The sequence below is a fragment of the Lepisma saccharinum genome, chromosome 1 (genome assembly GCF_977018435.1).
Source record: "Lepisma saccharinum chromosome 1, izLepSacc3.1, whole genome shotgun sequence".
NCBI classification, from domain to species: domain Eukaryota; kingdom Metazoa; phylum Arthropoda; class Insecta; order Zygentoma; family Lepismatidae; genus Lepisma; species Lepisma saccharinum.
This window is the reverse complement of record NC_139229.1, coordinates 38,601,304-38,626,665: the sequence shown is the minus strand read 5'-3', so window position 1 is coordinate 38,626,665 and position 25,362 is coordinate 38,601,304. Positions and strand designations below refer to the sequence as shown.

Sequence of the window (25,362 nt, the reverse complement as noted above, 5' to 3'; positions counted from 1 at the left end):
ATCATATGACTAAATTATTATTATTATTGCACAAATGTGGAACTCTGAACTTAGCCTAACCATTTTCAAATGTTGTTATGACAATGTATAAATTTTATTGTCATAGTCACATACTCGTGTCTGGTACACTTAATGGTCTTCAACTCGGCAAGAGCAAGAACGCACCACACCTTCTGCTGCGGAGTCCACATGGCTACTGACACTACAACTGTTCAATTCAGTTCAGTTCAGTTCAAGCATACGCACACAATCCAACAAGTGCAGATGTTTTGCAAGCGCAGGAAAAAAAAAAGCATTTTGAGATTACCTTTCAAACTACGTAAGGCTTAAGGTGCTCTTGGTTTAATATTACACGTAATGATTTTTTCTTTTATTGTACTTTTAAGCTGGACACTCTGTATATGAATATTATTCTCTCTGACTGAGCGAAGAGAGCATATTATTTAAGAAAAAAGAAACTTCTACTGTAGCATAATAGAAGTTGCTCACCTTGACATGTAGTAAAGTTCACGTGGCAAAATATAGGATACGTATTCTTATTTTGTAATACATTTATTATGTTTTAACAGGTTACCTTTATTATGTTTAGATGTTAGCATGTGGTGTGAGCCAAGCCTTACATTCTACTGTAGTATGAAGAGAAGTTCAAACTGTGGAGATGAGATTTGATAAAAAAAATTAAATGAACAGTTTTTTAAAAAAAGGCTGCAAGGGATGTCCTTCAGGAAAGGCACTGAAACTTAAGAGTTCGGTATGGAAACTTGTGGGCTTTTACTTTTGAGATCACCACCCCCAAATAAGTGTGTTCTGTCTGGAAGGAAAATACTTACCATTGAAAGAGAAAAGGATGAATATGCTCCAAGTATAAGGGATGTAATGTTATAAGTTTCTACCCATTCTCTCACAATAGAGATCATCTTACAAAAACGTATTCGTTTGCTGTTGTTTCCACGATTTTGGGGGCTAAGAATAACAGCCAGCTGACTTCCCACTCAACTGTACACACATGTTGGAATGGGGGAAGGGGGCTAGAAATATTCATCTGTGGCCTTCTCTGGGCATTGAGTGGGTTGTTGCATCTGTGTGCACTTTCTTGTTTGGGTTGTTGAATCTGTGAGAAGTCAATGGACAGTTTTGCTCCTTTCGAATAAGAAGCTACTGTCGAATTAAAAATTATAGATACCAGAGTTTGGACACCAATTGAAAATTAACCAGTAGACCTACATAAAAACGAGTTACATCAAAATTTAGCTTATTCAATTCTGCGTTAATCTATGGTAACCAATATTATTTTCGAGAGTGCCTTCTGTTTTTTATCATTGTGGGAACAAAAAAGTACCTTTTTTTAGTTTTGCAAAGTATCGCTCTTTTTGAGATTCTATAAATAAAAAATGGGAGGTCCAATCATGATGAAATTTTAGTACAATGCATTTTAAAAAGTCACTCTAGTTTTGACACGTGGAAAATACTGACACTGAAGCTAACATGTGCGCTTGGAGGGAGGGGCAAGTGCTGGCGAATAGAAAGTGGGCACCGTGCGCATTAATACAAATTTCGATAACTTATTGGCCACACCTACTTCATTTTAAAGCTGGAAACATAATAGTGCTACCGCAATGGGATCTGTTGCCTTTGAAACACAGTAGACTATGACGTTGCTTGGTTCCTCCCAGCGTAGATATGTTAATTATTGTATCTACAATATTAATTATCCACAATAAGACCAATATTGTATTTGTAGGACTACAAAATTCTAAGAAAAAGTTGTTTCCCAAAATTAATAAGAACGGTTTTTTAACAAATTTTAAAAATCTGAAAATTAAGAATTGTGTTTGAAACCTTTCTGCCACCATTCTAAAATTTCATCACTATTGGGCCACCCATTTTTTATTTATAGAATTTCAAAGAGAGCGATTGTTTGCAAAACTAAAAGAAACAGACACTTTTTTTTTGTTCTCACGATGATAAAAAATCTTAACACTGTTGTCATGGAATTTTCACTCTTGTAGTAATAGTAACAGTGACTCACCAACTTTTGTTTCGGTGTGTACTACAGCAGACATCCAATGTGCAGTGGAACCTATTTCCGCTGAGCACCATGCGGCAACACTGTCTCCATATTGTACTCTTAACTGGGGATCATTGCATAGTAAACCGTGGTGCAACAACCTGTGAGGGCCAGGGTCTACTTAGGGCCTACATACCGACTATTGGCCTCACTTCCACCTGCTGAGGTGGGAGATCATCTAACCAGTTATGTGTGACGTGTGGTCAGCACGACGAACCCCCAGTTGCTCTTGTAGGTTTCCATGACCAGGTTACGCTACTCATTTGTAGCTCCCCAATATCTTCATGATGGTGGGTTGCCAATGGTCCCATACACGGGTTGAAATCTCATGAAAAAAGTTGTTATGCTTCCCCCAGGAGACTTGAACCTGTGCATGTCTAGCCAAAGCATGATATCTTAGACTGCACGGTCATGGTGCGAGACTCATCACTGGATTGTAAAACCTTGAAAATGCATTCTTGCAGAACAATGAAGCCTTGGGCATGTAGGTATTGTATTCTATACCCTGTCCACATGTGTTTGTGTGATTATCCTTTCATCCATCTCATCTGATAATCATTCATCCGAATGAGGGCTATCCCGATGGTGCAGTGGTAGCGTCGTCATCTTGTAATCAAGGGGTCCTGTGTTGGATACCTGGTGGAGGCACATAGTGGTTTGGATCCCACTTTAAACTGTAAGTCCAGTCCCAATTAGCCTTACTGTGCATAAAGTGGACTTAAAAAGCCAACTCTACCAATTGATACCTGCTGATGCACCAACTCAATCTCAATCATTCATCCTAATGGTCACAGCCAAAAGTGACACAAAAATAAAGAACAAATTAATAAGAAAAAAACTGTGGGTAATAATATAATAGTTTATATTGAATCACTTTTGTTTTAAATGCACCTGTAATTTTTGTTTTAGATGGAAAGAACTGACCAAACTTGATTCAGCAAAGGAGTTTTGCGAAGAAGTTGGTTACCCATGCCTAGTTCGCCCTTCATATGTTTTGAGTGGAGCTGCAATGAACGTTGCCCATTCGCCAGAAGACTTGGAAACATATCTGAAGAATGCAAGTGAGGTCAGCAAAGAACACCCAGTAGTCATCTCAAAGTTCATCCTTGAAGCAAAGGTGATTATTTTTCTTTTGTTCTTTTCTCTGCTAACCTAACAATATGCCTGGTAACCTTCATCTAGTGTTAGCACTAGTTTGTTTGGCTATCAAACAGTAGAGCAGAATATTTTTGAATATTAGCTTTAAGAACAATTGCATGCCATTATTTTGTGTAATAAGTAGACCTCGGATTTTAGGTTTGTAACCTAATTTTTCCTTTACAGGTATGTAAGAAATAATAAGCTATGTCAGCATTTCGTTAAGAAACTCAATAAATACGGAGAAACTAGTACTCACTTTTATCCACGAAGCTGTTTTTTCTTTTTCGATTAATTTCAGTGGCCACTGCCACCATCCTCGTTCGAACTTGCTGTACTGTTTCTAGTGGCAGCCAGAGAACTACAAACAAAAGATGCATGCCAAGTAACAGTACAGCAAGTTCCAACGAGGATGGTGGCAGTGGCCACTGAAATTAATCGAAAAAGAAAAAAACAGCTTCGTGGATAAAAGTGAGTACTAGTTTTCTCCGTATTTATATACTACCACGTCTCTCTCTTCCCAATTATAAACTCAATAACTGATGAAGTTTTATAGTGCCTAAAAAAAACTATTTTGCTTGTAGAACCTATTTTAGGTTTTTATATATTTTTAAAGGTTTTACAGGATTTTTATGTCGCACAGAGGCATTTGCTTTATTTGGTCAAAAAAATTCAATAACGAACGAGTTTGAAACGTACTCTCTGTCGATTTCCCTTCTCCAAGTCCGTGGTGATTTTTCAAAGCTCTAAACAAAGCTAAATGTCTGGTGTCACTGTTACCTGTACAATCCAAAGTAGTCTTGCTCACTTTCACGTCACTTCGGTGCTTTGTGGCATTCACGCCTTGCAAACTAGCATTTTAGCATTGAAGTTTGCACCACTGACCATGTTTTTGTTGAAAGATTGTTTGTCACTGTTGTTTGTTGTGACTCATTTCTAAGGGCATGCATATTTCGTTTTTGACAAAAATACGAAATATGAAATAACACATTATAATGTTAATATTTCATGTTTTTGAAAGGTGTGACATGCATTTTGCTACCATGTTTTGAGACGAAATGATGCAAAATGAATTGCAGAAGGCGAAATAAACTCTTAAGCACGAAATTAAGGTTTTATTTACAGAGGTCCAAATTATCCTGTGAGTTATGCAAATCACGGAAAATTGATTAATTCTACTGTAAATATTTGAGAATTAAGACTATATAAATGTGGTATTAGAAGTGAAATATTAGTTTTGTGTAATAAGTTTAGGTTTTTATTCACCATTTTAACACCAAAATGCCATTTTATATACTGCTTTTGATCCTGAAATGTGCCCAGTTTTTGTACCTAAATCTTGATCTTTCATTCACCATAAATATGTGGCTCTACTTATTTCTAAACATTGCTTACTTTTTCAGGAAATTGACGTGGATGCCGTGGCATATGATGGTGTAATCTTGTGCATGGCTGTTTCTGAACATGTAGAAAATGCAGGTGTCCATTCTGGTGATGCCACCCTCATGACCCCACCTCAAGATATCAACCGGCAGACATTGGCAAAAATAAAAGTCATCTGCCATGGAATTGCAAGGTCTCTCGAAGTCACTGGCCCATTCAATATGCAGCTGATAGCAAAAGTAAGTAGCTTTATTTAGCTGATAAATACAGTACAAAATGTTACAAATTTCCCTCTATTTTAGTTTTCCTGCACTTTTTTTGTGCCCTCCCTGAAAAACGTAAAATCGAGGTTCCAATGTATTCACATTCAGTTGTGAACATTTCATATACTCAGGGGTAGCATGCAATACCCCTGCCTAGGGATGGGTTGTCAACTGGTATCGAACATTTTGTCAACATAGTAAGTACGAAAAGAAAGATGAAAGTGTCATTCATACACACATACTTGAAATTTGAAGGGCTGGCTGTGTATTTTGTAACTTCCGATGTCCCTGTTTCGAAGGTAATGTTTACCACTGTTAACATTTCAATACTTGCTGTGTATGGAGAGAGGTAAATAATGTACCCCAAAAGTGAAACTTCAAATCATAATTATGGCTGAGTCGATAGCGGTGCAGGGGTTCCAGATTTAAATCTCAGCCTGGGCATGGGCATTTCTTTGAGTATCCCTTCATCAATTTTATCATATCAACACTCATCCTCATATTCAAGATTAGGCAAAAGTGGCATGAAAAATAAACCAAATGAATTAATCAATCAATAGATGTGGGAAATTGACATTAGCAAATATAAATATGGAAACAGTTATGAAAATAAAACACAATTATTTTATAATTCATGTACAGTACATACTTGACGAAGCCACCAGACAGGTGGTGAAATCGGTCGCAAACAAAAAGTGCGCGAGAAAAATAAAACTTGAACTCATTAGAATAAATTATCTATCTCCGCATAATCACCAAACATATATCTTTAGATACAAAATGACATTGTTTTATATATTAATTTCTAACATGGTAAACATGATATCTGTGATACAATAACTTTTTGTGTGAATGTATAGTGTTTTTGACTTGTTCAAATTGAAAAAAATTTACATTTTAGAGGGATCAACTTCAGATGATTGAGATAAGAAAGTGTTAAAAATTTATTCACTGTGTTAATCTAATGAAATATTCACCTAATTGTTTTATATCCTGGAGCTGGAAATTTCTTTAAGAAGCAATACAGTATTTTACAGGATGTATTACCTATTACAGTATCTAAGATATGTGTGTGTGATGCTAATTTTACATAACCTTTGTTTGTTTCCAGGACAATGAATTGAAGGTGATTGAATGCAATGTAAGGGTTTCAAGGTCATTTCCCTTTGTCTCCAAGACCCTGGACCATGACTTTGTAGCAATGGCCACCCGTGTTATTGTGGGGGAAAAAGTGGAACCTGTTGATGTGCTGTTTGGCTGTGGGAGAGTCGGAGTCAAAGTGCCACAGTTTTCATTTTCAAGACTCGCAGGTATGAATTGTTTACTTCTGTTCTCTCTTTCTCATAAATGATGCATCGGATTTGTTAGTTGACACGGTCGTGCCAGGTTCAACAATAGAATTTTAGTAGCAGTAATAATAATATCAATATATTAATGCATGAACAGCATGAGACTGTATAATGATATACAAATGACACCTCTCAGAGCACGGGAAAATATTAAGATTTGCAGTCAAATCAAACTCAGAACTAACTTTTGAAATTTAGATTCAGGAACCTATTTCTTTATTTTCGAATACGAAGTTATTATTTAAAAAAAAAAGCAAATTGTACATAAGTGTACAAGGGCAAAACTATACGAAACAATAAAACAATTCCAATTGCCCTGTCAGTCAAAATAATCATAAAATGGCACTGACAAAATAAAAATGCACAAATATTTCACCCCAAGACAACAGTCTCAACAAGGGTTGAGAGATCGAGTTCAGACAATAAGAAATCAAATAAATTCATCCGCACAGAGACCCTCAACAAGTGCCATGGTGAAAACGAGTTGCGTATGGAACAAGAGGGCCGTAAGGTGTATTGCACCCTACACAGGTTCTCCACATGAACCACACCCCAACAAGCACCAAGGAGAATCTAAACAAAGCACATTAGACATATATACACTTGAAAGAGCAAATGAAAAATGGTTCAGAATTTGGGCCGACTGGCCCGTATTTATAATTTTTTTGTTGTCGACGACTAGTATCAGAACAGAAATTATATATGCAAAGGCAGGAAAAACATTAATATATAATAACCAAGTGCACAAAAAACACAGTATAAAATTATGTAGTGAATTTTGCAATTACAAGGGTCATTCAAGGTTGACCGGGACTTTTATTTCTGCAGAGGAAATAGGTAGCAGAAGAAACACCAAACTGTCAGTTTTCAAAGTATTCTCCGTGCGCGCCGAGGCACCGTTGTCATCGTTCTGGCAGCTCCCGAATTCCTTTGGCGTAGAAAGAACTTGGTTGTTGTCGTAGCCACTGGAGGACATCGCTCCGCAGTGCTTCGTCTGTTGTGAATTTCTTCCCTCCCAGATGGTCTTTAAGGGGTGCAAACAAATGATAATCACTGGGGGCTAAATCCGGACTGTAGGGGGGATGGGGCAGAACTTCCCAGCGCATGTCGGCCAGAGTTGTTGTTGTCACATTGGCCGTGTGAGGGCGGGCATTGTCATGGAGAAGAATGACATTTCCAGACAACATCCCAGGTCTTTTCTTGCGAATGGACTTTCATACAGCACCACTCAACAATGTGGAGTAATACTGGGCATTAATCGTGCTCCCTTTGTCCAGAAAATCCACATGGATAACGCCCTTCATGTCCCAGAAGACACTTGCCATGATCTTTCCAGCAGACGGCTGCGTTTTGCTTTTCTTGGGGGGAGGGGAACCTTTATGCCGCCACTCCATGCTGCGTCTTTTGGTCTCTGGGGTTGAATTGTGCAACCACGTTTCATCACACGTGATGATGGATTGCAACAATTCATCACCTTCTGCTCGAAACCGATTCAGAAGCTGTTCACAGACCGTCCTGCGTGTCCACTTCTGATCGAATGTCAGCTGGCAGGGAACCCACCTTGCACAGATTTTGCGGAAGCGGAAGCGGAAGTGGTCGTGAATGATTGTCTCAACCCTCCCGACACTCATATTCACCTCGGCAGCAATATCCCGCACTGTTACTCGCCGGTTCTCAAGAATCATTTGCTCAACACGTGCGATATTCACTGGTGTGACTGCAGTCAGGCAAATGTGTCCATGCGCTTCATTTGTCACCAGCTCCCGTCCTTCGCGAAACTACTCACACCATTCGTACACTCTTGTCCGCGACATCGTTTGTTCACCGTACTGTGCTTGCAACCGTCTGAAAATCTCAGCTGGTTTCACTTTCTCCTTCACGAGAATTTTGATTACACACCGCTGCTCCACAGCCACAGACACACTGCTTGCCACCATGTTCGATGCAACTGCTGCGCATGCGCGAAATACGTCATGCCGAGCGCTAGTTACTCGCGAAGGAATACATTACGTCACCCGCACGTTTCATCATGATCCGGCTATTCATCGATTTTTTACGTACGAAAATCCCGGTCATGCTTGAACGACCCTTGTAAAACATTCTTTACTTAATGCAAAACTTTATCAGAAAACTATAAAAACTAATAATGTGACGTCAGCAACAAAATTAATATATAAGGGTGGGGTTGTGTACTTCAACACACTGACATCACTCAAACATTTGCAAGATAAATAAAACATGGAAATAAGTTGAAATATACAGCATAAACATGACCTAAATTATGCCAAAACAGTAGTATAAATTATCACATGCTTAAAACTGTTCACGGGATATGTTCTTTCGTTTCCACCAAAATACATACACTCAATTCCATGGTGAACCAAACACGTCACAAGAACTTCTGACGTCAAACTTCTTACATCGAGTTATGTTTTTGTGTTAATTACACCCAAATATGGCACCAACACAACAGTTCGACACAATCACAATGTGCAAGGACAAACTTCTTTCACTGTTAGAAACAACTGTGAAAGAGCTTACAATTCCAAGGTGCAACCACATGGGAGTCCTGGGAAGGACATGTCATAGTCGTATGCATACTTCGAGACTTCCACACAGCAGATCTCTAGCACACTCACGTTTTATGTGGGCAGAGCAGTTAGTCATCTGCAGTCGGAACCTTCATATTTTGGTAACACAATCAAGCCTTGTTTTTATGACAAAAAAACACTACATATGTTGAACAAGGCAGTCTATATTTCAGTAACAAAAAAAACAACAATGTTACGTTTCACCCCTCAGACTTAAAACCAAAAAAAAGTCTGAGTAAGACCCTGATAGAGGGTTGAAATGTAATGTTAATAAGTGTTATTTACTTATATATATTGACTGCCTTGGTCAGCATATGTAGTGTTTTTTCTCCATATTTTGACATAGCATCATGAAGACACGTAGGAAGGTACTTGAAAGGAGTTGTAGCAGACTCAGTCTAAAAAGCCAGATAGGACTTGGTACTATGTCTAGTATTCATCCGATGAAGAGATGTGGATAGCCATGGCAGGATGTCCATCCCCCCCCCCCCTCCCCACCCAAGGTCAATGGAACATCCCTCCAGATCATGTAATTCCCACAGATTTTTTAATTGCGACAGCATATCTACTTTACTATCCTACTTCTGAAAGTAACTTTTCATGTTATGGGAATGAGAGATGCGATAACAGATAATTTAGGTACTCACATTTTCCACGAAACTGTTTTAAGTAATTTTCTATTAATTTCGGTAGCCACTGCCACCATCCTCATGTCGATACAACGAATTCCATCGAGCACATGGTGAAACAATAAGCAGTGACTGGTACTGTAACCAGCTGCATCGTCTTCGTAAGAGAATTCAGCAAAGATGTCCAGGTAAATGGGCTAAACATGTATTTTTTCACATGATAAAGACAGGTCCCATACAGCTGCATAGACTAGGGCAAAACTACATCCATACTCTTCAGAACTTGCACCCTCTCATTATACCATTTTTTGACGGCATGAAAAAGCCAATACACGGCCGGAAATTTATCGATGTTAAGTCCTTACAGTAGGTTGTCCTCTCCTGGTGTCATACCACCTTACACTTATGAAGCTTCCAGACAGATGGCATCGGTGTATTGAGGCAAAGGAAGAATATGTGAGTACGCCTATAAATCTCCCAATTTCTGCTGTGGGATCTTCATATCTAAATCAGATGAGTTTCATTATTTTCCGACCGACCAAAGTACATGTATTTCGAAAAATATATACATGTTGAATTTTATTCATGATTGGGAAAAGAGAGACGCGGTAGTATATAAATACGGAGAAACTAGTACTCACTTTTATCCGCGAAGCTGTTTTTTCTTCTTTTTCGATTAATTTCAGTGGCCACTGCCACCATCCTCGTTGGAACTTGCTGCGCTGTTGCTTGGCGTGCGTCTTTTGTTCGTAGTTGTCTGGTTGCCGTTAGGTGCGCTGTGCGTCTTGGTACGTCGTCTGCTATTTCCGGGCGATAACTGCTGCAGTAGTGGAATCCAAGTATGGTGCGCTTGCCCGCTATCGATGTTTAGTTCGTGCGGGAAGTGCATTATGGCATGCGTTTCCTTGATTTTGGTGTCTATGAGCGTGTGGGCAGTGTGTTTGACTCGAACCTTTTGAATTTTATGGCTATTGTATTTGATATGTCTAGCAAGACCGGTAGTGGGTTGGGCTTTTTTCGCATCTGCTAGGTGCTGTTGGATTCTTTCATTGACAGATCTGATGGACCTGCCGATGTAATGAGCCTTGCACTCACACTCAGCATCATATACACCTGGGTTGTCAAGGGGGGAGAGGAAGTACCGTTTGTGCTTGTTTAGTTTGTCAGTTATTTTGGAGTTGGGTTTGTGCGCTACTTTGATGCCAAATGGGAGAAGGGCTTTGGCTATGCGGTTGGAAGTGGTGGGATGGTAGGGGAAGGCAAACCATTTATATTGGTCGCTGGGGGTTGGTTGTGGCTGGGTTGCTTGTGGATGGGTTGATTGTGGTAGGTTAGGGTGTCTGACCTGTATTTCCGCCTTACTGCACCAAGTGGAGAGTTGTGATTCAGTGTAGCCATGCTTCAGGGCTATTTCTGTGATGGTGGCTATCTCCTCTCGTAGATCCTCTTCTTTGCCACAGTAGGAGAAGGCTCTTCGATAAAAGTTTAGCCACACATTGGCTTTTTGCTTAGGGGGATGGCTAGAGAGAGCATGTATGTACTGGTTGCCTGCATCCGGTTTTCTGTAGACGGTGGTTGTGAATTTGTTAAGTGCACGGCTGATGGTGATGTCCAGGAAGTTGATTTTACCAAGTTTTTCATGCTCTACGGTGAAGTTGAGCCTGGGGTGGATGCTATTTAGTTTGTTCATGTTGAGGCTCCAGTTAGTGGGTCTATAATTTTGGCTGGGATTTTATTGAAGCTCGGAGGGTATGGAATTTTGCGAATTATTTCTTGTATTGAGAGATTGGCTGTTAAATATAATATTTTTTGATTTGGAATTAGCATTGTTGGAATTTGAATAATTAGTCTTGTTTGTATACGTCAAATTGATTTAAAGGCTTTGGTTGCATATTCATCTGTAGCACATATAGGTCTTGTTTTGATGGGGATTATAACTATAGGGGCATGAGGAATAAATGGTAGTCTTACTTTAATAGTAGCACATGGTCTTTGTTCTTCTGGAATATTTTGTCTAGTAAATATTACTTATGAACGATTAGGTAGTCGTAGTATATTAATTAATAGGGGGATAATTAATTATATTCCTAGATTATCTTTATGGTGGTTTATATTGAGAATTACTAATATAGCTGCCCCCCCTTCTATTAATCTGTTGGGTGAAATTAGTTTGTTAAATAGAATTATTGGGTGATCCTATTTTAGTTTTGTAGGTGTTGCATTACTCTCCTTTTTAAGTGCTGGTTATACTTTATATTTATATTCTTACACTCAACATGGAATATATTATTCTGGTGTATTTTCTTGCTGAAGAAGTAACATTCGTGAATATTTATTATTATTTTGTCATTTATTTCCATTAAAAAAAAGAAGAAAAAACAGCTTCGCGGATAAAAGTGAGTACTAGTTTCTCCGTATTTATATACTACCGCGTCTCTCTTTTCCCAATCATGAATACAGAACCTTCGCGTGTGAAGGAATTACGGGAATACGAACGGAACGAACGTAAGTTACTTGTGCGTCGTTTAGACGTAATTTTCTTGAAAGCGTGCAAACGGTGCGATGTTTTTCCCAAGTTCATCCAGTGGAAAGTGCAAAATAGCAGCTACAGAATGAAGAACGTTATCCATATTTCACAAAAACGCGCGCTTTCCGCCGTTATTTCCGACAAACATGCGGAAATTCGCCGACTGGCTCACACGTGTGAACGACAAAGAAATAGACTAGAAACCACGCTACCACCCACAAAGTGGGAGCATGCTAAGAATAACATCGAATACATGCTGCAAATCTTGGAAAACCAAAAAACTAGGTCTTTACGCAACAAACTTCACCACTTGGGAGGAACGTGGCCGAGTGAGAATGCAATCAACCCAGATGACGGACATGGAAAAAACATAATAAATCTGTCAAATCTCTCAATCCCCAACAAATTCAAAGAACTCCTTGCCTACGGCGATAAGTTTAATGTACAAAACAGTAAACCACCCACCCTCGACCTCATATGTGCGGCAGAAAAAGCAGCTTGCTTTGCTCCCAAACCCCAAGATTCGGAAAACATCAGAACGTCAGCAGCCGGAATTTTTCAAAAAGTGATGACCAACAGTGAAACCAGGAAACCTAATCCAGTGCACCAAGAAATCTCTTCTGTCCTTTCCGATTTTGGCAAATGGCTGAACACCAATGATGTTTGGTGTTTAAAGTCTGACAAAACAAACCAGTTCGTAATCATGCACAAAGGTGATTACTCCACGAAAGTGATAGACAAACTGAACAGTGACTCGTACAGTGTCATCAAAAAAGACCCCACAGACAGGTACAATAGAATTGTGAAAAATGCAGTGAAATCTAGTGCCATACTTAGTGAACAAGACCACAAATTCCTCCTCAATCCCCACCCTTCACCTGCCATTGCCTATGGCATTCCTAAAACTCATAAACCTGGAATCCCCATGCGACTTATAATAGCTGGCTTCAATTACCCCACAGTTCACCTAACAAACTGGCTAAAAAACAAAATATCTCTTTTCAACCACAAACTTACATACGTGTTCCGCAACAGTGCCGATGCTAAAAATCTGGTAACTTCAATAGTGCAAGCTGACAGTGCAAAACTAGCCAGCATTGATATAGTAGACATGTACAGTTCAATTCCCATAGACCTAGCACTGCGTTCGGTGGAAAGATGGCTGACAACTAACAGAATCCCGGCCCTAGAGGTTCAGGAGATAACCAGACTATTGGAAGTTTGTCTAAAACACAATTACTTTCAGTTTGAAGATAAATTCTACAACCAATCCGAGGGCCTTGCGATGGGCAACCCGCTATCAGCTCCTTTAGCCAACATCGTCATGCACCTGGCTGAAAAAGAGATACTCCACACTCCAGAACTACAACACATCCGATATGGAAGGTACGCGGACGACACAATAGTTGTATATAAAAAGGCAGAAGAACTCAACCTCCTAGTGAACAAACTAAATAGCATCCACCCCAGGCTCAACTTCACCGTAGAGCATGAAAAACTTGGTAAAATCAACTTCCTGGACATCACCATCAGCCGTGCACTTAACAAATTCACAACCACCGTCTACAGAAAACCGGATGCAGGCAACCAGTACATACATGCTCTCTCTAGCCATCCCCCTAAGCAAAAAGCCAATGTGTGGCTAAACTTTTATCGAAGAGCCTTCTCCTACTGTGGCAAAGAAGAGGATCTACGAGAGGAGATAGCCACCATCACAGAAATAGCCCTGAAGCATGGCTACACTGAATCACAACTCTCCACTTGGTGCAGTAAGGCGGAAATACAGGTCAGACACCCTAACCTACCACAATCAACCCATCCACAAGCAACCCAGCCACAACCAACCCCCAGCGACCAATATAAATGGTTTGCCTTCCCCTACCATCCCACCACTTCCAACCGCATAGCCAAAGCCCTTCTCCCATTTGGCATCAAAGTAGCGCACAAACCCAACTCCAAAATAACTGACAAACTAAACAAGCACAAACGGTACTTCCTCTCCCCCCTTGACAACCCAGGTGTATATGATGCTGAGTGTGAGTGCAAGGCTCATTACATCGGCAGGTCCATCAGATCTGTCAATGAAAGAATCCAACAGCACCTAGCAGATGCGAAAAAAGCCCAACCCACTACCGGTCTTGCTAGACATATCAAATACAATAGCCATAAAATTCAAAAGGTTCGAGTCAAACACACTGCCCACACGCTCATAGACACCAAAATCAAGGAAACGCATGCCATAATGCACTTCCCGCACGAACTAAACATCGATAGCGGGCAAGCGCACCATACTTGGATTCCACTACTGCAGCAGTTATCGCCCGGAAATAGCAGACGACGTACCAAGACGCACAGCGCACCTAACGGCAACCAGACAACTACGAACAAAAGACGCACGCCAAGCAACAGCGCAGCAAGTTCCAACGAGGATGGTGGCAGTGGCCACTGAAATTAATCGAAAAAGAAGAAAAAACAGCTTCGCGGATAAAAGTGAGTACTAGTTTCTCCGTATTTATTTGAATTTTATATTGTTTTAAAGTAAAATCACCTCTCCCCCCCCCCCCCTCTGTTGGCACCCCTGAGCTTTGGCACTTAACGAACTACTGCACTGTGGAATTTAGTTTCATATGGTGTGTTTGAAATGTTTCACTATGTAAATCTAGACTAAAAGTATTATTCTGGGTACAAATTTAAAATTTATTCCCTCTAATCTAATGTTTGGGTTTTAGCCTACTTTTCTACTAATCTTGTAAGTTACATTCAGACAGATTGTGCACAATCTATACTATTTGCAAATTAAGTTTAGTATCCAGATTAAGTCTACAACGCAAAAATGGAATATATTGTTTCTTTATATATATTTTACACGTTTAAATGATACCTTTACAAATATTTATTTACTTAAAGGACCCTTATTCTCTGCTTTCAAGGGTTTACAAGATCCTATTCAATACGTTGATTAAGCTGAAACTTTGGCTATTTATCGTTACCAGACAATTCAAGATTACATTTAATAAACAAGATAGTTGCTGCTTATACTCATTAATAAACTATGACTTCATTTCTAGGTAATTTTGGATGCATCAGATATTATTATTCTTTCGCATGCACTCACGCTAATAACTATAAACACTTCCTAATATGTTGAAATCTCCTTCGTTCTTGTCCTCTTCATTAGATTCTTCTTTCTTGCTTTATACTTCGCATCAAAGCTGGATCTATTCTTCACTAACTGCCTAGTAAACTTTATATGGATTCCTTCTTGTGATTACGATCATACGAAAGTCTATTTCATGACTGTAATTTTGTTTCGAAAGTACCTTACAAACTAGATACAATACTAAAGTTTCTAGGTCTCGTTCACTTTCTAGTCCACGCGATAAAAAGACCTCTAAAACAATAATAATTCATGCCATACACCGCAATTACTTTTTTGGCGCAAGTTCACATATGCAGACTGACTAAAAAACCGTTGGTGCTCTCGCGCCGGTTTTCTGCCTTCTTTTTTTTTTTATCTTACAACATACCTCTGACCAGTGTTCGAACGTTCCATTGTTCACCGAGCGGAGCAATTTCTTTGCACAAGGAGGGTGGCATAAGAAATTGGTTAGAAGTAGACTTCAAAGTCAAGGTTGTATGCTGTGTTGCTGTTATTGAGTTTCAAAATTCATTCTCACATAATTTCAATCTGTATCATTGTTCATGCAGCCACATTGGTATTAGAGGAGAGATTGAGAATCCATGGAGCTCTTAACTCCACACTCTCTTATGCACCTTCATGGCATGATGCAATGTATTGGGGGGGGAAGTAAAGTGCTCCCCTGTGCTTTGCACCATAACATGAAGGTCTATAGGGGATGTGGAATTAGGGCCCCACACTTTCTTGATCACGGTCAAAGTTGAGGGTGATGTGATCAGCACCATGCCCATGGCCACCTTTACCCCCAGTTTCCTCCAGGTATCCACTTTATACGATGCTGGGTGGATGCCGGAGCTGCTTGAACAGGTGGAAAAATTTCTGGTTCTCCCCTGCCGGGATTGAACCCGGGTCTCTTGCAAGGTAGTGAGACACCCTAACGACTGAGAATTTTGATATTTTTTTCCACCTTTTTTACGTATTTCAAATGCAGCTCTCAAAAAGTGTTAGCACTATGAAATAATAAAAGTTATGTAAATTCAAGGAAGTGAGGGGTGGAGTCAACTTTATACACAGATAGGCTGAATGAGATTGGACCTACAGTTTAAAATTGGATCTGAACTAGTGTCTCCAGGGTATCAAACCTGGGATCTTTTGATTACAAAGCGAGGATGTTATCACTATGCCATTGTGGAGGCTTGGGAGTTGGTTGGGGTTTGGATTTGGAGAATTAACGAGTTCAGGCCAAGGAGTATGGTTGCATTCATAGCTGATAGATCCAAACATGTACATACTGAGGTGTGGTAGATCATAGAAGCAGGTGGATAAAAATGATACTGAGAAGCAGTCATTGGATGTGGTGATATGACTAATGCCAGAGTTTTTATGTAGGCAAAACATACGAAATATGTACATAAATATGTACAAAAAATTGCTGAAATATGTAAAAAATATGTAAATATACTGAAATATGTGAAAATACATAAGTATATTGAAATACTGTATTTTTCTCATTTCAATGCTGTTTTTATGTTCCTCGCAGTAAAAAAAAAATATTATACTAATTTCATTTTATTATTATATTTTAAGAAGATTCTCAAAATAATAAAAGTGTAATGTGCTAAATTACATTCAAAGATTTGTAATTTGATAAACTGATAATGTGAATGACAAATTTTTGCATCCAGTGTGGCCAAATATTTTTCACAGTGAGAGATATATATTCAAATTTCTACAATGCTGAAGAATATTCTCCTAGAATGAACAAAATGGTTATCAGGCAAGAAGAGAAATGTACATTTAATACAACAATACATTAATTCGCGAAGATAATAAAAGTGCTTCTGTTTCAGTACATACTATATTCATGTGGTGCACAGTAAGCCACTAAATACATTTTGAGAGATTTGTTTATTTTTGGTGAAATCAAATTTTGAATATTTATCCCACAATTTTATGTCTTACCTAATGAAAAATATGCAATGTGAACAGAAAATAGGCAGTAAACCTCAAAATATGCAAAAATATGTAACATTAAATTCACATGTGTGATTCCTAACATTGTAATTTGCTGACATTTGTAATTTTTGCTTGGCTACATACAAATTGAAAAAATATGTAATTGCAGCGGCGTAGTGCCCACGTAAGGCTTGTAAGTCCACCTTACAAGTTAAAATTATTGACGAAAGCTTATTTAATTCCCGTATTTATCGCTTGAACGCACATAGCAATATCAGACTGCAAGTAGAACTTTTAACTAAACAATTGAGGACTTGTTTTGATTCGAGTTGTTTCTCTGTAAGGCTTCTTGAGAGGACTTACGTGAGGGTGAATGGAAGAAATGATTTGGACTCGCCCATAGCGGGTGTGTTTGCTCGCGTAGTATCTTCTCAACCAATGACAGGGCGCTCCGATTCTCAGGCACTGTAAGCAAACTGTAAGACGCATTACAGTGGGTGCTAACTGGCGAGAATTTCTGTCCCCGCTGCGTCTGACTCATGTTTGCCACGGTCTGAAGAGAACCAAGAAAATCGAGTCCCGTGTTGTTTCAACAATGCTTGACGGGAGGTGTAGCTAACAAAATGGGTGTCGTGTAAGCTAACTATTCAGTTAACAAAGAGATGGTATAATGTTGGATATTACCTTCATTAGAAGCAGCGAAGTTAAAGATAAAAGAGGAATGTCTGGCAATCCTAGATCCGGCAGCGCCCGCAAAGTTAGGCGCGTGCATCCCAGTTGCCCTAATGTTAAAAGCATACGCGTAATACTTAGCGTTGTGATTTACAGATATATATATATTTTTTTTACCTTTTCCTTTCACTAAGTTGCTTGATATGCTTTTCAAAATGTGCGCAAATATCGTAACCATGATAATGAGTAATATTCTCGAATGCATTTGCAAATTGTATCCTACGCATTTCGCACAAATGTTTTTTTAGTGAAAGAAAAATAATAATAAGAATAAAAATATCACATGACCTTTCCAGAAGAAGGGTTTGTGTCCTTAACTAAGCTGAATGCGAAATTTGTCGGATCGAGTTACAGAATAAATGAGAATTTTCATTAAGTAATACATATGCTAATATTGTTAACATAGTGTGTGTGCATTTTGTGTTTGAAATTGAGTATGCCCATACATGACTTAGATTCAAATAGATTCTATTTAGTTAAAATATCTTTGGGTTTTCTTTATCCAATATTCAGGTCAGGTTTATCTAAGGAAGTCTTACACCTTTCATACAATCACGCTACGCCACTGTGTAATTGCTAATTACATAAAATTCTGGGCTCTCCACTGTTGGTGTGGACGGCAACAGCAAAATCTGGTTTGGGTGGGAAAACAGTGGTTGTTGATTCTGATCTGTGGAATTTTCTCCCAGGTAAAAGCCACAGCAAATGTTGCAGGTCAGGATGTAGAGGAGATTTGAGATGTGTCAGGTTCCTTTTGGTTGGAGGGTAATGTTGCCTGCGGTAGTGAATCTGGAGTGTAGGAGAGGCGAAGACAAATTTCTATTTCCCTAGCCCTTCTGATCTTCCTTAGAAATGTATCTCCATTTTTAAAAATGACCCCTTTTATTTGGTGAATTTTCTAGGTGCTGATGTGATGCTTGGTGTTGAAATGGCTTCAACTGGAGAAGTTGCTTGCTTTGGAGAAAACAGGTACGAGGCATACTTGAAAGCTATGATCAGTACAGGATTCAGCATTCCAAAGAAGACTATCCTCGTATCTGTAGGAAGCTACAAGGTGAGTTATGTTTTGGATTATGTAAAGACGATTAAGTCAGTAAAAGGTAAAAAATAGGTAAAGTGCACCCCTGTGCTTAGCACAATGCCATGAAAGCGTATAGGGGGTGTGGGGGTAACATCCCACACTTTCTTGATCTGGCCATGAGTGGGGGTGATGTGATCAGCATCATGCCCCTGACCGTCTTTACCCCCCAGTATCCATGTCATTCAATGCTGGGTGGGTGCTGGGGCTGCTTCCAACATTAGAAAAGTTCCCAGATTTGAACCGGCCGGGGATTGAACCCGGGACCTTGAGCATGGTAGTCAGACGCGTTACCGACTGAGCCACCGCGGCCACCGATTAAGTCAGTAACTTGTTCTAATGTGTCTTGCAAATCATACTCAAATGTTATAGGGCCTCCCAGATGGTGCAGTGGTAGCATCCTCACCTTGTAATCAAGGGGTCTCAGGTTCAATACCCAGTGGAGGCACATAATCGTTTAGATCCCACTTTAAACTGTAGGTCCAGTCCCAATTAGTCTTACTGTGCATAGAGTGGACTTAAAAACACCAAATCAATCAATCAATCGAATGTTATAGTTCCTAATTCACTGTTCTGTGAGCACATGCTTTTACACAGAAGAATCTGCTACCTTTTGTACTTAGCAACTCTCCAAAAGCTTTCATTGATTCTGAGTCTGCAGGAAAAAACAACACAAATCTGTCTGTACAAATCAAACTGTTTTACATTAAAATGACTTTAATTAGATAAATCAGGTTCATTCATTCATTCTTTATTGGATTGAGCTGTTATACCACCTCTACACAAAGTGTCCTAAAAAACAAGTCATCATGCAATATGACATTGCCACATCAAATTACAAATTTTGAATACAGATATAACAATTGTACACACCCGGTACAAGGCTACTGTAGCGTGCAACGTGGAAATGGTGACGTCAAATCATTGCTAGGCCAAGGGGAACCACATCGACGCCACCTGCATGGTCGGTGGCCATCTTGAAACCAACGTGAAAATTTTAAATGGGAAGGGGGTCGTGCGGGGATCAATGTGGGCTAGAATTTCACCAGGAAACCAACTCTGACATTTGTTTCCACCTAACTTTAATTGTTGCAGCATGCTCAATATGGCATCCCTGTTGCACAACACATACATGTAAAGTCTCTCCCATGACCTTACAACATTCTGCAGAACCTAAGGAGAGGTTTGGAGTTTTTTGAGTGAGCCCTAGGACAACTGCAACATGACCCAGCCCTCAGTAACAAGATTCTGTTCAGGGATGAGGCCAATTTTTATGTGTCAGGGGAGGTGAATAAGCAAAATCTGTGGTACTGGTCCACATTGGACAGATACCAGCAAGGTGACTGGAGGTGGGAAGCTTGGTACTTAGGGTTCCTGACTTGTTGGTCCATTTTTCATTGAGGGCAACTTAGATGCAGAGGGCTACTTTCTTCTGCATCCTTGGCACTCCCACTTCTGGCTGTAAAACCTGCCACCCAGCAGAACACAGGTACATGACTGAAGCAAATTTGCCACTCGCTGCTTTTAGCCGATTATGAATCATAGCTGTAGGCACACCTTCTTTCCATATGGTTCACCTTTCACCATGGTAGTTGCCTTCCATGCTGATATCATACATCTCCACTTGGCAGCACCTCACTTGTCCACGACTCTGACCACACTGTGAGAAACAAATGCCTGTCATGTGGCACCACCTGCAGCTAAGAAAATGAAACACTGGGTGCATACAGTCCAAGGTCACTCTCTTACACACCACCCTCACTTCCATTCTTGGTTACAGCATATAGGCACACAGGACACAGTTTCAATCAATTATGAATGGCCCAATTACAATTGTTATATCTGGTGATGATATTAAAGAAGTTGGGAGAGGTATTTTTTATTTTTATTAGATTCTTTAAGATCTCACTTTGATTGGTATAAAGTGGACATTGAAATACAATATGATGAGCATCTTCCTGGTCTAGTTTGCATTTACACACAGGTGAATTAACTAAATAAATTTTATATAAATGATGATTTAATCTGATGTGATCTGATCTCAATCTTAGTATTAAAATTAACCTATGAACACCCAAATTTTTTTCTGATTTTTTTGTTAAAAAAAGTTTGCATTTGGTCACCTGAGTGTGAATGTTATTATGAGAGAACGAAAAATGTCATAGTTTGTTCATAAAAGCATTTTATTGGCTGATCAAAATTAAGAACTTATACAATTACATCTAAAAATTATTTTTAAAATGAGAAAAATTGACTGATGAACATATTGCATTTTTTAACATAACTGTATCTAATAATATATTTAAAATTTGTTTTAACTGTTTTTTGTTTTGTCATGCAAGAAAAACCACCAATGATGTGTCCTTGTGTGCAGAAGAAAATAATTTTCAATATATTATTCTCGGTGAAGCAATATTTGTGTGATCCCCAAATGGGGATCGTGGGCGTTAATGGGTTAAAAACTTTCTGGATATATTAAATGTATAAAACCATGGAGTCTAACTGTTTAAATTTAGTACATTTTTGTATGAATGACCCATAATGTAAATTTTTGTTTAACCCATATCTCCAAATCTTCTTGATTTTTTTTTTAACTCTTGGTAACAAATATGCATATGATAATAATATATCCGTTCTATGGTCCATTATTCTTGCTTCTTTAGCATTTTTAACCGCCAGTTCATTATAAAAGAATCCTGAATGTGCTGGTATACATATATGCAAAGTACCAATGCCGATATATAACTTTATATAACTTTTATATGAAGACTGGCATCCTTTTTTCTGGAATGTTATTAATGTACAACAAAGCACGACATATCCCATATGCTTCTGCTAAGAAAATAGAACAATCCCCAGGTAGTCTAAACTTCTTAATATTTCCATTAGAAGAGTCAATTAAAGCACATTCTACTTCTTAATTTTTTTATACATCTGTGTATCTGTGTATATGAATCTATAATTCTTCCAATTTTGTAAATATGACTGGATATATCTATAATTTGTTAATGAAACATTCCTTACTGATATTTAATCAAATTAAATTTTATAAATTGGATGTTTGCTATGTGTTAGTGTTAGATAATTCAGGAACTCTATAGTCATTATTTTGGACTACTCCATTGTTATGTTATTGTTTCCATGTAATTAAGAACATTGTAGTAATAGAAACATCAAGTGTATATACAAAGGAAAGAATTGAATTTCTTTCTGGAAAACCTGAAAAACAAGTGGGAAACCAGGTTCAAGGTTTAATTTTTTAAAATCAAGAAAGAAATGCAATTGAGTAGTTTACAGAATTTATATTTTGGTTTTCTTGTTATTAAGTATCCTATAGGTTTCAATTTCATTTTTTCCCCCAACATCCATGCCTCGAATGGTTAGCACAGAGTGCTATGATGCTAGGATATATTCTGGTGTTCTTTGTGAGTGTCCCTTCATCAGTGATTCATCACTCATCCTCATCTTCATCATTAGCCAAGTGGTAGAAAAGCTATCTTCTTGGTGCATAACTAAGATTTGTGTAGTTTATAAGTTTCATTAATGCCAAATGTATATGAATTCCAGGTTTTTTATATATGCAAGAAATTTAAAAAATATTAGTTGCAGCACAATCTAAGAACTGTTTTAATTAATAATACTGTTTTACCTTGTTAATTTAATTTGAAAAAAAAAGAAGACTTGTTTAATATTTCTTGTTGATGTTTGTATTTTTAGCATAAAATGGAGCTCCTGTCCAGCATGAGAAGACTCCAGAAGATGGGTTATAAATTATACGGAAGCATGGGAACTGCAGACTTTTACACTGAACATGGAGTAAATGTGAGTACAGTATTTTTCATTAATGCTTTTTTCAAATGTATATCATGATTCAACAACTTTCAAGATTAGAACACACTAATGTAACAAATCAAATTATTCATGAAAAAAATTGTCACATTTCTTATTGTCGTTCGGATTTCAACAGTCATAGGAGGATATCCTTTAGCGCTAATAGTGGTGAGTGATGATCAAAGCCACTTCAGGTGTCCTGTGCAGCCTCAAAATTTGAATTATAACTGTGGGCCCATTTTTGAGTAAGGGCTGAAGAGCGAAGCGACTTGCAGCTGAAGCTGGCAACCACCTGTAAAGATGGGGGCTTTCATTCAGGTTTCATCAGTGATAAGAGGAATTCCTTTTACGCCAGTGGCAGTGAGCGATCAAACAATCTAATTGTGCTGTGCGTTTCTTCCCACCGCCAAATGTAGGTGTTGACTAATTGGCTGTTCTTCAGTTAGAGTGGGAAGATTGAAGGAACTTGCAGTCCTAGCTGGTAACCATCTGGAGAGATGGTGTAATTTGCATTATTCTGAATGACTGGATCAATAAGACCTGTAAATTTTTGGGTAGATACATGTAGTTGTGATGTGGCCTAGGTTGTTTTACACACAATTTGGTGTAAAGCAAGCAGAGAACTGCATGGGTTGTGATGGTTTTGGTGCAGACAACTTGGCATGAGGGCAAAAGCTCATGACCTTTGTGGCAGGTTACATTTTTGTTCCTTTTCAGCCATTTGTACTAAGATTTTTATGAAAGAAATTGAGATTGTCATTTTACACTGTTGGAAATTCATCTGCACATCTCAGAAGTTGAACAGTTGGTGTGGTGGATGATTATCCTAGCTTATTGTGAATATAAAAAAAAAGAAATCTGAGGTGGAGGCGTTACATCTAAATATAAAAATATTTCAAAATGCGTTCGTTTCTTGATCACTGTGACAACTTTTGACAGGTACGCCATTAATGATTTCAAAATAAAGTTTTGTTCAATCGAGGCTAATTTTTATGGACCAGAAATTATGTAAGTGGAAATTTTGTGTGAATATTCTGCGCGAAGGTGGAAAATTTTGTGACACTGCAAATCCATCCAAAACGTGTGAAACTAAATATCTGTGCCTGGGCAGATCATGGTTATTTTGTTGTCTGTTCTTCTTCTTCTTGATCAGATATTAATTTAAGCTCATTCAGATCCACATCGAAATGTTATTTCTTCCCAATTACTTCTAGTCAAAATCTCTTCTCAAAAACAAATCCCTTGAAATGGTGTTCAGTATTGATAAAAGTCTTCATGTTAGTACATCGTGAATATAAAGTGAAAACCTGAAAGTATAACTTGAAATGAAACATAAAGGAGTTTGAATATAACTGTTGTATTTCAAAGTTCACTTTAATCAATTTTCTGGATGTTCTCACAGTTGTTTCAACATACATCAGAACTCTTACACAATACAATTTCTTCAAAATCAGACGTTTCTTAAACAATCGTAATATGTACCAGATATGTATTATTGAAATTTTCAGATTAACCTCACCCTTCCTCGAGAATGGAAAGGATTAAAAACTGGTGAAATTGTAATAGTGATGATTTGTGTTTCTATGTTGCAAATTGAATTGTTTGTCCCAGAGCAGTGGCACACTACTAGGCTTGCCTACCCTCCCAGAATGGCCAGGAGTCTCCCAGAATCTCTCTCCTGGTTTCCCGGACAAACTTCATTATCTCCTGGAATGATGAGGTTTAGTGTTATATTTTTTTAAATTTCATTTTTGTGTCCATTTGCTATGCATTTGCCAAACAAAGAAATTTGATATTGCAAACCGAACAATTAAACTTCACAATATTGTTTTGAAGACTCATGAAAAATTAGACATTGTTTAAGTGGGAGGAGGGAGAAATAGAGCAGTTTGGAGTCATGAGGAAAATGATGCATTGAAATGTTCTTTCAATTGGTTACAGAAAAAGTGAGTTTGAAGCTGAATGTAGAGACTGCTGTCAAGTATTTTTGGTAAAGTATATTAATTTTGTTTCGTTTACTTACAATTGTGGTTGTTTTTATCAAGTTGAATCAATTTTGTATTCACAGTAGCAAAACCACAAACAGCTGATTCTCAGGGCATTAGTCTTCCAGAACATTTTAATCTAAAGGGTTTGAAGACTGTAAAGAAATCTCTCGGAATTTTAGTATTTAAAGTTGGCAAGCCTATACACTACCTTCTCCATCTCGGATGCCATAACCTCAGTTAATGGTCACAGTGGACTTTCGAAATTATTTGGAAAAAACATTTCATTTTGAAACGTTAAAACATGAATCACTAGTACAATACTAAAACTGCGTTTACTGTTACCACCATGAATGACTATCTAGTAGGGATGTGACGAAGCTGAAAATTCACCAATGCCGATGTACTCACCGATAATTTTTGGAACCGATACCGATGCCGATATTTAACCGATTCCGATACATAAGATTATTATACAGAAATGGGATGTTATTTTCAGCATGACAAAAATAAATTTGCTATGTACCTTTCTATTGCATATCATATGTATATACATATATATTCTCAACAGATGCGAATGTACATTTGCATCTACAAAAGGTGGTTATGTGAACCTTTAAGAAGAACATGGATTCTCAAGAGATTTAACATTAGTACACAAGCAGTTCTTTGAAATGCAAAATGAATTCCTGTT

General features: G+C 38.3%; 1 protein-coding gene across 1 annotated transcript in view; it reads left to right on the top strand.

Annotated features, from left to right (window-relative positions):
* Positions 1–25,362, top strand: part of r (carbamoyl-phosphate synthetase 2, aspartate transcarbamylase, and dihydroorotase rudimentary) — a 228,192-nt gene that overhangs the window by 95,095 nt on the left and 107,735 nt on the right. The window contains exons 16-20 of the mRNA XM_083130942.1: positions 2,978–3,185; positions 4,609–4,827; positions 5,963–6,161; positions 18,677–18,828; positions 22,570–22,674. Coding sequence (XP_082987068.1) covers positions 2,978–3,185; positions 4,609–4,827; positions 5,963–6,161; positions 18,677–18,828; positions 22,570–22,674 — 883 coding nt within the window. The remainder of the gene's footprint in view (positions 1–2,977; positions 3,186–4,608; positions 4,828–5,962; positions 6,162–18,676; positions 18,829–22,569; positions 22,675–25,362) is intronic.